The following is a 15,202-nucleotide window of genomic DNA, read 5'->3' as shown; positions in this document are numbered from 1 at the left end:
GAGCTGCCTGTAAGTAGGGATGGCTCCAGGTGTTGGAGACCTGGGCAGCTGGGGCTGGAAGTCAGCACATGCCTCTGCCAAAGAATCTCAGCATTTTATTGCTCCCAATTTATCACAGAATGGTTTGGGTTGGAAGGGACCTTAAAGATCATCTAGTTCTAACCCACCTGCCATGGGCAGGGACACCTTCCACTAGACCAGGTTGCTCAAAGCCCTGTCCAACCTGGCCTTGAACACTTTCAGGGATTGGGGCATCCACAACTTCTCTGGGCAACCTCTTTCCAGTGCCTCACCACCCTCATGGTGAAGAATTTCTTCCTAATATCTAATCTAAATCTGCCCTCTTTCAGCTTAAAGCCATTACCCCTTGCCCTACCACTACATGTCCTTGTAAAAAGTCCCTCTCCAGCTTTCTTGTAGGCCCCTTCAGGTACTGGAAGGCTGCTGTAAGGTCTCCCCGGAGCCTTCTCTTCCTCAGGCTGAACAACCCCAACTCTCTCAGCCTTTCTTCATAGGAGAGGTGTTCCTGCCCTCTGATCACCTTCATGGACCTCCGCTGGACTTGCTCCAACAGGTCAATGTCCTTCTTATGTTGGGGGGCCCAGAGCTGGACGCAGTACTCCCAAGTGGGGTCTCACAAGAGTGGAGTAGAGGGGGAGAATCACCTCCCTCAACCTGATGGTTTAATTCAGGGAGTGATGAAGACATCACATAAAAATATTTTCTAAGCTTCAGTGTTTCACAGAGTTTGTGAAGTTTCAAGTTACTTTTTCAGATTTAGTTTTATTTCCCCCATTCCCGATTGGTTGCAATGTGTTCCTGAATGTAAATATACATATTTAAGACTGAGATTAAAAGGAAGTTTATCTTAAACAACTTATGCTAGGCCAGCTGGAGGTAATGTCAGACAATTGCAGAACTGTAGTTTTCAAGTTTAAGGGACATAAAACCTTACAGTCTCTAAAACATTCTTGAATGCAATACTATATACTTTGAAAAAGACAAACAAAAAAAACCCCATTCAGAACTGAAGTTATTCTGATAAATACGGTTATAAATGTTTACACTGTACCCAAAAGCAGGAATAGTGTGTGCGGTAAGTGAATGACAGTATCTAGCATTGAAGAAGTACTACTACATTTCTGTAAGGAAAAGCCTACATAGTGTGATCAAAGCTCACTTGCAAATGATGTTGTTTTCATAACTGAATCATTTGTCTCATCTTCCAAAAACAAAAACAAAAACCTGACTACTGTCTACATATGTATGTCAAACTCTTGCATTCCCTGATTTCTGTTGAAAAATCTTGAGCATGTGTAGTTTGAGTCTTTCAGGGCAGGATGTCCTTTTAGGAATCTTGCCCTGAAATACCATTTTGCTTTAAACAGCTTAGCTAGCTGCAATACTTGATGGTGGCAGCTTCACATCACTAAAGAAAGAACGAGTCTACCAATCTGAAGTAAAATAACAGACTTGCCAAAAAAAAAAAAAAACCCACCCCAAGAAAAACCAAAACCAACCCAAACAAAAAACAAACTCAACAACAAAAAAAAGCTGCCCCCCAACCCCCACAGTATTTTTTTTTTGTGTGGATTCTTACTTAAGTAGTAGCAAGTGGGGGAGTAATGCTCTGGAGGTGCTACAAGCTCAGTTCTTAACCAGCTGAATCTCTTCTCCAAGTGGGATCTCTGAGAGCTGAAAAGCAAGCAAAAACATACAGTATTGCAAGCTTAGTAAGCAAAATATCTGTACTGACTGAATGAGGAATTCTAATTAAATTTTTTTTTAAATGATTTGCGGGGTTGAGGGAAGGGAGGAGAGTTGGATTCTTTGCTACCATGATATGGCTGTCCTCTATTTAAAGACACAGACATGCATGAATGTCGAGAATTCCCATCCAAACACATTTTGTAAGTCCTGGGGCCAAGGAGCTGTTCTACTTGCGTGTTGGATCATTTAAAGATTAACATCAAACCTAGAGGTTTGTGTTTAAGGACAAACTCAACCTGAGTAAATAGAAAAGCTTCCTTCTCTACAGAGAGAGTAAGCACTCCCCTCCACCCATGCTCCAAGTTGTGGACAGCTGGTGGATCTGAAAGCAGCATGGTTGCATTAGCAAGGTGGCCAATCCAAGCTAGTAGGTCTATTAGCAGACTTTGACTGGGTTGAGCTCCAAGCAGCTGGCAGCTATAGTTATCAAATAGAATGAAGTAGTATGTAGCTCAAAATGCAGAGATAAAACTTTTTTTTTAAATCCTCTTGACTATGGGTTTCTCACCCATCCCAACTTTACCTAACCCAGGTGGAGGTTGTTTCTAAGGATTTCTTTGTGTTGAACAGTTTTTGGAGGTGAGTGAAAATAAATATGTGCAGTGTATCTCTAACTTGCTTCAGATACGCCTGAAGATTCAAATATGTACTAGGAAAAGAAAGAATATCAGTGAAATGACAACATCCTGTTCAGCTGGATAATAAGATGTTTCAGAATGGCAATATTGAGTGCTGGATTCAGGTAATACAAGAAATTGAGTGTCTTGTTTGTGCAGTCATGAACTGAGATTTTGAATTAATATGTCCAGTTCACAGAACTCAGTAACTTCAACTTTTAATACCAATCCAGCCTCATAAACCAGTTCTAATCAGTATTTTCTGTTAAGCAGAACTGGCAAAGCTTATGAGCTGGGGAACCAGCAGCAAGGCTCCTGTTAAGGCTGCGTTGATACCATAACGCAATCTCCATAAAAAGTGTTACTTACACAGTGCTATCTAACGCCGTTAGTGTTTCAAGGCTCTAAGCATGACTGAGTATTGCAATCTGTCAAAAGTGTCCAGAAAGACAGGAAAAGATGCTGTGAAATACATTGTTTCAGGAGGGACTGCAGAGCTGTCTGAAGCTGCCATAAAGAGAACCAAAACCTTTAGGATACTGTATATCATAATTAATGTAGGTGTTTTCTTTTTAAATTAGATGCAGCAATTGGAGTTAGCACAAATGCAACAAAGAGAAGCCAACCTCACAGCTTTGGCAGCCATTGGACCAAGGAAGAAAAGACCATTGGATTCATCAAACGTTGGATCTGGGCTGGAGGTACGGAGATGAGTTGTATGTTGTTGTACCTTCATACTGCATTATTTTTAGCCTTCTCTGTAGGAAGAAGTGAGAATTCTCTTCCATGAAATGGCTGGTTACATACTGTAAGAAAACTAGTCCATGTGTTAGATACTTGCAAGGATTGTTTCTGGGATGCTTAATTGTGTGTTATAGGAAGAACTGTGGATAAGAGCACTGTGTGTAAAGGACTGAATGAAATGATGGCTCAGGGAAACTTCCATCTGCAGTGGAGGGTAATGAAGCTGTGGTGGTCTTCCACAGCAGCTAGTTGTCATGGCCCCTCAGTTGAAGTCATGATGGCTATTTTGCATGGTTTTTGAAATGGCTCTTGCTTTGATATTTGGCTGTGGACTTTTTCCCATGCACAATGCATAGGGACTCTTTTCAAATATGTTGTGAGTTCGCCTTGGCTAGATCCCCCCAAAAAGCAGTAAATAAATTAATAAAGCTAGACCATTCAGTTCCTGCAGTGAGCCAGATCACCTTTTCTGGCTCATGCTGCATTTTAAAAGTGCTTTGAAGGTGCTTTTAACAAATCTCGGTCTGAACAAATCTTTTAATGTTGCGCTGGAGATTAACTGTTTCCAGGACCTGGGAAGCTTACAGGGATGCAGAAGTTCTTTCCAAGGAGACTGACAGCCTACTTCTGTTAGTGATCATCATCTTGGCTGGAGGCAGGAGAAATGTGTTGCAGGCTGTCCTTCAAGTGTTGTTGCCAGTTTTGCCCCTCTTTTTCCTGAAGCCTCCATGTTGCTCAAGTGAATGGCTGGTTGGCTTGTGACCCAAGCACAGTGAACAGAAGCCTGGAAAGTAACTCTTGTGTGGAAGAAGTGGTGGTAAAGTTGTCTTTTCTGACAAACCTTAAGTCTTTTTCATTCTTGTGGCCTAGGAAGCTTAAATATATGCTAGGATTGAAAATACTCCAGCGTTTTTGCATACTGAAGTCTGGAAGGAGCTTGTATAAAGCTCAATTATTTGCAATGTAACTGAGACAGTGGTGGCGTCTGTCCTGTAGGTTTTCCTTCAGTCTGGACGGTGACAAGAGGCCTCTCTAAGGAGGTGAGGTAGACTTGTTTCTCCGATTTTATTTTTTTTTTTTTTTTTCTTTTTTCTGATGTGGAGACACAATTAGCTCCTTGAATGCTCCCTGTTTACTGCAAGTGAAGTGAAGGAATCTCTATCTAAACAAGCTGTAGAAAGCAGCGTTCCCAGCTTTTGAGCAGCCATTCTTCACTACTTTGAAGTTTTTTTAATGCACTTTCACATGAAACTGAAGGTACAGTGTTTTTTTACAATACCACTGGAAAAACTTGAAAAAATGAGTCTAGCAGAAGAAGTTTTCCTCATCCCTTTCTCCTCTTCCCCCAAGCTTCTATCGAGTAACTACTCCTGTTCTTCATAGTGGTTTTGTGTAATTATTGCCGGATTTGTTTCTGAATATTTAACAAGTCTGCCTGTTAGGTACTTTTCAGTTATTTCTCATCATCTGCGGTGTGTCTGCTTTATTAAAAGCTTCATGAGATTGTGCCAAAGTGAAACAGATAACAGTGTTGCTATTAAAAGGTGGTGATCCATTATTTACATTGCCAGTTTAAAAGAATGTGGACATAACGTGCCTAAAACTGACCATAAACCTTGAGAGCATTTTGTTGTCACAAATTTACCTGCTGTATTTTAAGATGCTTCTCACATAGGTTGCCTTACTAGACTGAGTTGTAAGGGCAGTAGGTGAAAGTAATTCTGCTAGTGCAACTACTTTTGTGTCTCACATGCAATCTTGCATTCCAGTGCGTAGTACTTAGGCTTCATGCCACCAGAAAGCAATTCTCTGCAGACCTTTTTTCTTTTTTGTGAAATTATGCAGGGTAGCAAACTTGAGAAGGATGTTTAGACTTAGACATTTAAGTGTCCCAATATATCTGAGCAAGATTTATAAAAGGCTTAAGACTTCTCATGTAGAATAAAGAATGGTTTTGACAAACACTCTCTAGTTCAAGAAGCAGAACATTTGTAATACATTCATGATAACATGGCAGAACATCCTGAGCAGTAAACAACATTCCATTCTTCAGAGATGAAAGGAGGTCTTTGAAACTGAAAGCAAGTACAATATGGCCTTAGGCTGATACACATTTGGGCATCTTTAAAATCATCTTTTTGGGCAACCTGTCTGAGAATAATTTAAACAGGCAGGATGTGCTTTCTCATTTCGAATTGCAAACACAGACAGCTTTACTCTCAAGTAATCTTAAATGTCAGAACTTCCTGACTATGCAATGGCAAGGAGTAAATCTGCATAATACTCCTGTGACCATTTTTTTTTTTTTTAAAGCCTAATAATTTGGTAGACAGGTATGATGGAAGAAGTTATTCCTGAATATGAATGATCCTTTGACAGTATTGAATGAAATCACTGATGCTAACTGCATTTAATTTTTTTAACTAAGACTTCAGCTTTCCTTGGATAATGTTCTTTGTACAATGTTTGTATCTCTTACGTCTGTGTTAGAGCAAAGTTGACTCTGTTCAGCTTCTTTGTATCGTTGCCTACTGCAGTAATTAAAGGAAAGGAATTGTTTCAAGCCATTATTGATGTAAACTGAAGCCCTAAGGTATTTGGGGAGACAGGGAAGAAATAATCATTACAGTATGTATTAAAAAAGTGAAAATCTGTAAGCAAATTTGCTACATATTTGCCTTTCTTTATTCAGTACCAAAATGTAATGGGTACTGGAAGAGTGCAGCTCAGCAGCCTGGGTTGGTATGGATCTGCTACCTTCTGTTGCAATAACAGTAAGTGTGAAGGGCTAAGAACAGAATTTTGTTAGCATACTATGTTTCCTTTCTCCACAAATGAGTATCTGTGTTTAACTGGGATGGTTCTTCAGCCCTAGGTGTCTATTTTTCCACGCTCTGCCACCTGACTTTGCATCTCTTCTGGAAAGTCTTTTTCCTGGGATAGTTGGATGCCTGATTCCTGCACATCCATCTTATCTTGTTCTCTGAGATTCTGCTTTCTTTACTTGGTCTTTTAAGGAGACCTATTATGTATTATTTTAATCTGAGAACTAGAACATGTGGTGACACAAGCATGTGCTTTACAGCTAGACGCCTGCTTACCAGCAGCCACATCACCTCATAGTGAGGGAGGTAACAAATAAAGAAAGAGGTTCTTGCCCAGAGGAGTGTCTGTCAACTAATTTGGACCTAAAAGCAATATAAAAAGGGTAAACTATATGTTGCCATAATTATTGCTTACGTATCGCTAAACTTGAAATAGCAGTAGGGGCAAATCCATGATGATTATGGAATGAAAAAATAAGGCTAATGCTCTAGGCCTAATTAAAAAAAAAAACTAAAAAAAGGCATCAGTATAATGGGAATTCTTTTCCCCTTCTTGTTTGGATAGTTTTGCATGTTCTCTTCACTGCAATTCAACATCTGAATGGTATTGGTCAGAAAGAGTAATTTGAGAAAGCGCTGGTAAGAAAATCCCTCTATTGTGAAAATGTGTTAATTGGTGCTACTTGTATTCCAGAGGTGGTAATATCTTCTCTCTCATTCTGGTCCCTCTGGACACTTTTGGATACAATGAGGGGAAGAGGCTTCTGGATTTCATTCATATGTGTTTTTGGGGTTGTGTATTTGTTACCCACCTCTTTGCCTTTTTTGGGGGGCATGTGGTGAACAGTAATGAATTAAAGGGTGGGCAGAATTGAAAAATAACTCGTATTGAGAAGGGAGAACACATCTAAAACAAATCAGAAAAAAGTAAACTTGAAGCCACAGATTTAATTTCCTGATTCTGTGTTCTGTTTCATAGTTTTTATTGGTTGGTAACATGCCCCATAATGTTTTCAATGCTGAGAAATAGTCAAGGATTATTTTGGATTAAGTTTTACTGCTTTTCTGATGACAAAGCTATTTTGGAAGCAGCTTTGTCTCATTCTCACTGTAACTGGAGTCTTAGAAGTTTGAAAACTCTTGCAGATATTTAAAGCTTTTTTCTGTGAGGAAACAGGCTGCAGTTCTCAGTCCTTAAACTTTCTTTCCTTCTATCGAAAGGTGTCCTGGATCCCAGCCCATCTTTGGCCTTGAACTGGGAGCAGTATATTTGTGTGGTATCATGCAGAAGGGATGAAAAAAAATTCTGGATATGTTTTTGAAAGTAGAGTTAGGAGAGTGGCTGTTACTCTTATGGTCAGCTTCTGAAGACTGTGGTTGGACCATTCTTCTGCTTATGCAGGAAAACTTGCTTGGATGCCTGCACTTCTGTGTAATTTTTGAGGGGAGACTGCTTGCTTCTCATCCATTTTCTGGCTCAATGGTAACACATTAACTGCTTGGAAGTGATGCAGTCTGTCTTGCCCCAAAGTGCTGTTGGTGGTGTGTCCTTCCCTTGCTTTCTTCCAGGTTGGTCACATTGACTGTCTCAGGGGTAAATCTTGTGTCTTTTCTTTCTTTTTTGCCTGACCCAATGGCAAAAGAAATTTCCTCCTTCCAAATACTGCTTGTGGCTGTTCTGTCCCCCACCAAGACTGGCTGCTCTGTTAGTACATGTGGGTCTTGCCTTGCCACCCATAGTCTAGCTCTGCTGTGGAAACCTGGGCTACTGCAAGTAGTTGCTGCAGAAGTAAATGATGCAGCTGATATCCTGGGGTCAGTGCAGAGCCATTCAAGTACTTTCTTTCTGTCAAACTCCTACCTCTGGCCAATGTGCATAAAATAACATGATATTTCCACATCTTCTAATACAGCAGTCCACAAATAAGCTTGTATTCTCCTTCTGGGAAGAAGTTTAGCAAGAAGAAATGGGAGAAATATCTTGTTTGCCACACTGGTCATTGCTCCGTTTTGGTATTGATTGTGGGTGGAGGAAACAAGCTTGTTGTCTTCTCTTTTAGGGCAAGGTCTCTGCCACATCTGATCATTGTTAGCAGAACTTAAACTTACCCTTCTTGCTTTACAGCTTAGGATGCCGGTATGCATGTTGATCAAACACGTTCTGTATGCGGTGCATGTTTAAGCCTTGGAAATGCTCTTTAGGCTGACCTGGGAAGAGCTAAGCTTTTAAGTAACAATACCTTTCTGCAGAATGAAAAAAATCCCCAACTCTTCCAAATGTTTAGGGAAGAGAGAGATGTTTTGGTTTTTCCACTGTGTGGCAATCAAATCACTCTTGGTTTTTTGGCATTTGTGGAAGGGTTATGTGGTAATTAAGGGGTATCTGGCTTTACACTCTTATAAACGGTAGCTGTAGAAGTTACTGATGCCTTTCTGGTCATAAGCTCTTCTGATGAGAGGACACGCTAGCATAATTCATCAACTTCAGTATTGATGTTAAAGACATGACTGTGTCTAAATGTGAATTTAAGGACATGACTGTGTCTAAATGTGAATTAAACAAAGAAGTTGGCTCTGTAGCGAACAGATGATAGGTTTGTTGCTCCCTGAATATCTGTGGGGCGCAGAGAGGCTGCTGGCTGGTGCTTGGCATTGGTACATGGTAGTCTGCTGAAGTATTTTCTTAAAAGCTGCAGAAAATGAATTTAAAAGCAATCACTTTAAATTGGACCTATACTACTTGCATGTAAGTAGGTGTTCAGAGCCAGGCTACAACAGCTATTTCTGCACTTTCCCTCTCTTTCTCTGTGTGTCTCTGTCTCTACCAGCCCTTCCCCCAGCCCATTTTGAGATTTAGGTCTGAAGTGATACAGGAGGTTTTTTCTTTTTTTCTACTTTGCGTGCGTTTAACATATGCAGACTTGATTTCAGTTTCTGGTTCTTATTCAGGCTGTCGGAACAATTGAAGAGTCTACAGCGTGGTCATACCTTTGGGGAAGAGGGGAGCTAAAAGTGTTACTGCAATTATAAAATATGGCTTCAGCATCTTTCTTACTTGCTGCAAGACCTAAGCACAGTCCTGTCAGCTAGAAAGTTTCAATTTCAGCGCTGAATTTCCTGGCTGCTGTCAGTCTAGGCCATACACTTGATGTGAATTTTTTCCCATGTAAATAGGCAAAAATATTCTCGACTGCCATTCACACACTTCAGAAATACAGTTCATTGGCCCATGTTGTGCCTTCTCTGTGCTAGAGATGAACTTAATTCTTCGTATGTGTGAAAGATATCTGCAATTTAAATGACTAATTGCATTGTAGCTTTAGGCTGAACATATTGGTAATGCGCAAATGTTGATGACAGGTGAAGGGTCAAGAGATTTATAATTTAGTTGACAATACATTGCTTAAAATGATGTGGCAAAGAGCCAGAAAATTTCAGCTTAATAATTGTCTATTAACTAACATGACATATTTGTATAGTATTCATTACCTCCAGGTACAGATTAAGCATCTGATGTAGCCATATGAAGTGACATGCGTACATGAATCTTGGGCATAATAGTGAATAAACTGACATTACATTTGCAGTAATTTGTTTCAATATGTAAAACATGTTGTTGCCTACATTTGAAAGGACTTGTAGGAATGTTGCAATGAAATCTGAGGAAAAATGCATAGTTGAATAGCATTCTCTATTATATAGATCTGACAGCTTTGTGAGGCTTCTTTGTAGACTACAGATAACATCATAAATATACATGTTTGTTTTCAGCTGCACAAGAATCAGCCTGGAAATAGAGATCTAAGCTTTTCAGACATTGTCGTGATCTACCCTAATGGTCTATAAGTTTAAAAAAAACCAAAACACCCACCACCCAATGCCACAAAGTTTATTTAAAAAAAAAAAAAAAAAAATCATATTTATGTAAATATTGAGTAATGCATTTTAGTATTGTGAATGTGGGAGTATTTCTAGCAGACTGAGGCTATCATAGAATAGGCAGCATCAGTAGCCTGGCTTGTCACCAAAGTAGTATCAACTTCTTTCACTTTGTTTTCTCTGGCCTAAATTATGTACTTATTTGTACAAGCAAAACTTCTACAATTCTGACAGGGTCTCTTCCTTCCTTCTTGCTGCTGGAGGAGACCCAAGAAAGTGTTTGAGCACTCCACAGTGCATTAATGGCTTTTTAACCCTTTTTTCCTCCTGTGAGACAGGAACGTGTTCTGTGTTTTACAGCTGGGAAACTAATGTACAGGGTACACTAAATACCACAGACCTCAGTGCGACCACAGGTGACAGAGCTCGGGGCTGAACCTGGATGCTTTTTCTCTGATTCGCTAGATGCTTTTACCACCTTCCAACAGCGTCTCTGCTGCACACAGCTGTAATTATTCAGTGTTTGGAGATGTCATTGAAAACTGTCTCATGACTTTGCTTCCTTCTGCTGGTGGTATTTTTATAATGTGCAGCAGAACTGCACTGACAGTTTTCTCTCTTGGGATCTTGGCTCTGAGACTGGGATGTGTCTCCACCAGACACATTGAAAAAAATTGAAAGAACAACACCAAAAATTGAAATGAGAACTCTTGGCTTGACTTTGTAACATTTGACTGAACGCTTTGCTCCGTTAAAGTGCCCCCCTCTTAAGAGTTTAGAATTTTGAATGCGATTGGTGTGAAGCCATTGAACTTGAGAACGGAGAATGTACTCTGACAGGAACAGCTTACTGAGCCTGACCTGGACTTGGTGGGAAGGAAGGTGTCTGCTGACCCCTCTGAGCTTTGTATAGGGGTCTGTAGACTAGCTCTGAGCAACTTTGATATCCTTCTCAGTACCTGTGATCCAGACTTGTAGATCACACGCTCCAGATACCTTGGAGACTAGGAGTAAGGTGGTGATGGTAGCTGGGGTAAAGGAAGAGCCTTGTCATGAGCTGTGACTCTGTGTCGACTTCACTCTTGCCTTTTCAGAGAGTTGGTATTTAATTCTCGGTCCAGCCACTGGAGAGAGCTCTAGAGATCTTAAAACAGGTTTCTGGAGCAACTTCTCAACAAAACTAGCTGCACAACAGGCGTGGGACTACAGCAGGAGCTCCACAATGTCTTCCACTGCCAAGATCAGGGGAGGGTAACTGATCTCTGTCAGGTGTATATAAAAAGCTCTGAGGATCTAAATTCTGTTCTATAAAAAAAAAAAAGAGAAAATGAAAAAAAAGAAAAAAAAGAAGTTGCTAGTTAAAGCACTAATAATTAGATGTTGCAGAAGTGGGGTTGCAGGCTGGTTGCAGTACCCTTTGCTAGAATTGGTTCTACAGGGATGCTTTTTATATTCACTTATCTTTGTACTTGTCTGTGGCCTGGTTGAAAAGCAGCACTTTTCACTTCCTCTCAGAAGAGGCTCACAAAGCTGTCTTAGCACAGGCTGAAGACTTTTCCAGTGAAGAATCCCCCAAATTAGCACGATGCAAGCAGTTGCTGTCCAACTGGGACGAATGTAATAGAGGTGTCTGGGGGCAAGGAGTGGGCTGGTATTGTTCTAACCTGGGTATTAAGGTCTCAAAAGCAGCATGGGGGAGCTTCTGTGCAGGGAGGGGTATATGAGATGTAAAGGGGAGGACTGCTGACTGTTGCCTAGGGCCTGACAAGATCGACCTGCTGCCCAAGAGGAACTTGCTCAAGAGGAGGCTCTGAGAACTGAGCAGCAGAGGACCCTCCCGTAAAGTGTCCCTTGTGTCAGCTGGAGAGCTCAAGAGTTGGGCACTTCTTAAATTACGTCTTGGACATTAACAAAGGCACCTGTGATGGCTCATTTTGATGTGCAGATGGCATCTTAACTTCAAGTGTTTTCACTTTTGGTTCTCTATGAATGTTTTATTAAAAAAAGACAGGCAGTACATCACCCTCCACTGCTTGGTCCAAAGTCCAAAACAAAACCATGAAAGACTAGTGTTTCAATGCAGCTGTAGGGGACAGTAGCTAAAAGAAGTTAGTGCTCATCCCAGTATTAACAGTTCAGAGTGAGTTCCCCAATGCAGTCCCAGTCTGGACTACCGTGACCTAGGCTGTCTGTTGGCATCTTTAATTTTAAACCATTATGCACTTCAAGAGAAGGACCTTTTCTTTTAACTTGGATTTAACTAGCAGCTGTTGGTTTAGATATGTTCAGTAACTAGTCAAAGAGCCCCTGGCCCCTGAAATGCTGTACTCAGTAGCTCTGATAAGCCAGTGTGATGCTACGTGAAACTTGAAGTATGAACTTGGCTGTCTTAGCAAAGAGGAGTCCAGGATAAGCTTTGGCTTTGGATGTGATATTCAGCATAATACCGCTTTACGTCTCTGCACTGGGCATGATGGGTAGGAATTTAAGAACAGGCAAATCCCTAACTGTCCCAAACACAGGCAGCTTGGCGCTTCTTCTGCCCTATTGTAGCATCTTGCGGCTCCAACAGCTTCCAAAGCAGGTTTGGGGATTTGTGCTGTTTGCCTCCTTTTTGTAAGGGAATGAACAGAATTGAGGTGGCTTTGTCTGGTGTCTTTTTAAAGGTAAGACTTCTAGTTTAATGACTATTTAGAGAGAAAATACTTTCACCTCCATAAAGTTCTTTGAATTATAAAGGACATTGCTGCTGGGTTACTGAAAACCCTTGGGGTTTGTTTCATTTATAACATTGCCTCAGGCCTTCTGCTGCATCCTGTTGGATTGACCTCCTTTTCAACCCGTGCTGGCAGCTGCATTGCAGAGCTATCTTTTCCCTGGATCCTTCAGGGTTGTCATATGACAAACTTGAACTGTGACCCTTTTGTGTCTTACCAGGACAGCAGTGCCCTCTCTGTGTGATGTGGCCAGCAGTCTTCCCCACGCACGCATTTGTTCCAAGCCATTTAACAAACTGAAAGTTTCAAATGATGGCATTTCATAGTGTTTAATAGTATTGACTGTAAAGCAAATGAAATGGTGCTGAATACCCTGCATGCTGCTAGTAAGAAATACAGCTTCCATTTCTGCAGTATGCCCTGGGTTTTCTGTGGTTAGTGCGTGCTCTCTGGTGAATCTCTTTATTTTTTCAATAAATTTCAACACTTCCCCCCTAACAACAGTAGCATTCACTGCTATAGATAGTCCAGCCCTGGTATTTGTTTCTAATATATGGGGGTTTTAACTAGATTTCTCTAAGCAAAGTGGGCAAAGTCATTTTGCTGAAGTCTTGCGGAGAGTGTAGGGTAAGAAGTGATATAGTTAACACGGCATCCAAGCAACACCATCTCCAAGTGGTGTTGATGCTGGCAGGCATTGCCTTGCTGAAGTTACAGAGACTGAGCACTTGTATTTGTACAAATTGCATTCATTACCAAGAACCCTCCAGTAGTGATAAGAGACTGGCTGTGTAGCATAGATTGGCTCCAAGATAAGTAGCCAGTCTATTGTGCAGCTCATGGTAATCTTCCTCCTCCCCACCCCTAATAATAAATCTTGGGGCATTTTGGAATGCGTGGGGGTTGCTCATTCCAGTAGCCTGAATGTATAACTACTAAACACCATCATCTCCTACCAATTGTGCTTTCATAACCAAGTGAGGCAGCCGACTGAGGTGGATAGGCTCGGGTACAGTGTTCTGAACATGCAGGTGCTTCGACTGTGTGTTTGTTTGTTGCTCCCTTAAAGGACAATGCACAGGTGATGGTGAGCGTAGGAGTTTCTCCTGGTCGTGTTTCAAGGCTAGAACCCGCTCACAGGGATGGTTTTCTTCAAGAAGACATGTGAACATCTGGAGCTTGGGTGTTTGCAAGTGCTTACTCCCACTTGCAAACAACCTGGGGCTCTGTGTAGGAACTGTGGTAGTACCTTTTTCGTAGTTAGCTTGTCCTTTCTCAGTGCAAGTGTTTATGTAGTATGACTTCAGTGAAACGGCAGTTATTTATCTTACCATAATATAATTTTTAAAAAAGATAGAATTTTTTTACTAAGACCTTTTTCATTGCTTTGACTGAAATAAACCATGAACTGGCAAGTGCTTGCTTTGTCTTTTAAAGTGTCTAACGTGCAAGGACTTCTGGATTGCTGGTTTTCAACATGTAAAGCTGAACATCAGCAGGCTAGTTTTATGCAAGTAGGCGGTATAATCCAACCAGTTTTTAACCAAACTTGTATTTACGTGGAATTCTAATGTGTTTTCTCTCTCCCTCTCCCATTTAGGATTTGAAAGGCAATGGAATCGCTCCTGGATCATCAGGTTTTAGCCTTACAAAACAGCTCCTCTGTCCAAGAATAACCCGCGTCTGTCTCAGGGACTTGATATTCTGCATGGAACAAGAGAGGGAGATGAAGCATTCTCTAACCTTGTACCGTGCTCTTCTGAAGTGATTTGAATTCTACATTTCAACTTGCTGTCTACTGCCAAAGAAAACACTGAAGCATTGTTGCACTGTCTTGAAATTCCAATTTCTGGAAAATGATCCGTTGTAAGGATAACTCTTGTTTACAGATAAACATTTTTATTAAATACCTAACTTAGAACCTGTAGGGTTTTTAATAGTATTCCGCTTAAACCAGTCTGTAAACCAGTGAAAACACTGAGCTGCACATACAAGCACCTGACTACCTGCTTCCATTTAACTGTCTTGCAGGCTCTGAGGTCTTGGTAAGTGTTCCTAGTTTGTCGCTTGCTTCAGTGCTCCAGACTCTGCAACATCTGTTCTACATGTAGTGCCTTCTTCTAATCCAACCTTATTTAGGGAAACAAATAATACTTTAAAGACACTGCATAGCATGGCAACTGTATTTAATCATGAACCAGCAGTCGGTCAATGTGCTAATGTATTGCCCATCTGACTCAGCATCTCCTTAAATTTTCTGGGTTTAGAATTACTACTGGATGCTCCTTTGTGGAGAGCAAAGTGGCAAGCAAACGGAACAAGGGGTGCTTTCTTGCCCCTACCTCGCCTCAACTGCCCTTCCCCTTTCCTCTGAGAAAGTGACTGAGGGAAGGTGAACAAATTGGTCATTCTTGTGATTGAAGTACATCAGACAGTGTAGTTAGGGCATACTTTGATGTTTGGGGAAAATTTGGAGTTGCTAAACTTAAATACAAGGAGTGAAAGAGCCTAAAAAGGAAGGGTAAACAGAATAAATAGTTTATCTTTCTGTAGATATAAAAAATAGCATTGAACTTGAGCATAGATGTAGAAGGAAATGAACAAAAGCAACCTGTGCTGACTGCAAAAAAGGGAAAAATTGAGATGCATT

The 15,202-nt window shown here is 40.9% G+C and overlaps 1 protein-coding gene across 1 annotated transcript in view; it reads left to right on the top strand.

Annotated features, from left to right (window-relative positions):
• Positions 1-14,320, top strand: part of TAF4B (TATA-box binding protein associated factor 4b) — a 75,573-nt gene extending 61,253 nt beyond the window's left edge. Inside the window, exons 14-15 of the mRNA XM_059815530.1 lie at positions 2,969-3,088; positions 14,153-14,320. Of these exons, the coding sequence (XP_059671513.1) occupies positions 2,969-3,088; positions 14,153-14,320 (288 nt within the window). The remainder of the gene's footprint in view (positions 1-2,968; positions 3,089-14,152) is intronic.
• The last annotated feature ends 882 nt before the right edge of the window (positions 14,321-15,202 follow it).

Source organism: Gavia stellata, chromosome 3 (genome assembly GCF_030936135.1).
Source record: "Gavia stellata isolate bGavSte3 chromosome 3, bGavSte3.hap2, whole genome shotgun sequence".
Lineage (NCBI taxonomy): Eukaryota > Metazoa > Chordata > Aves > Gaviiformes > Gaviidae > Gavia > Gavia stellata.
The sequence above is the reverse complement of the archived record's forward strand: the minus strand, read 5'-3'. Positions and strand labels throughout refer to the sequence as shown.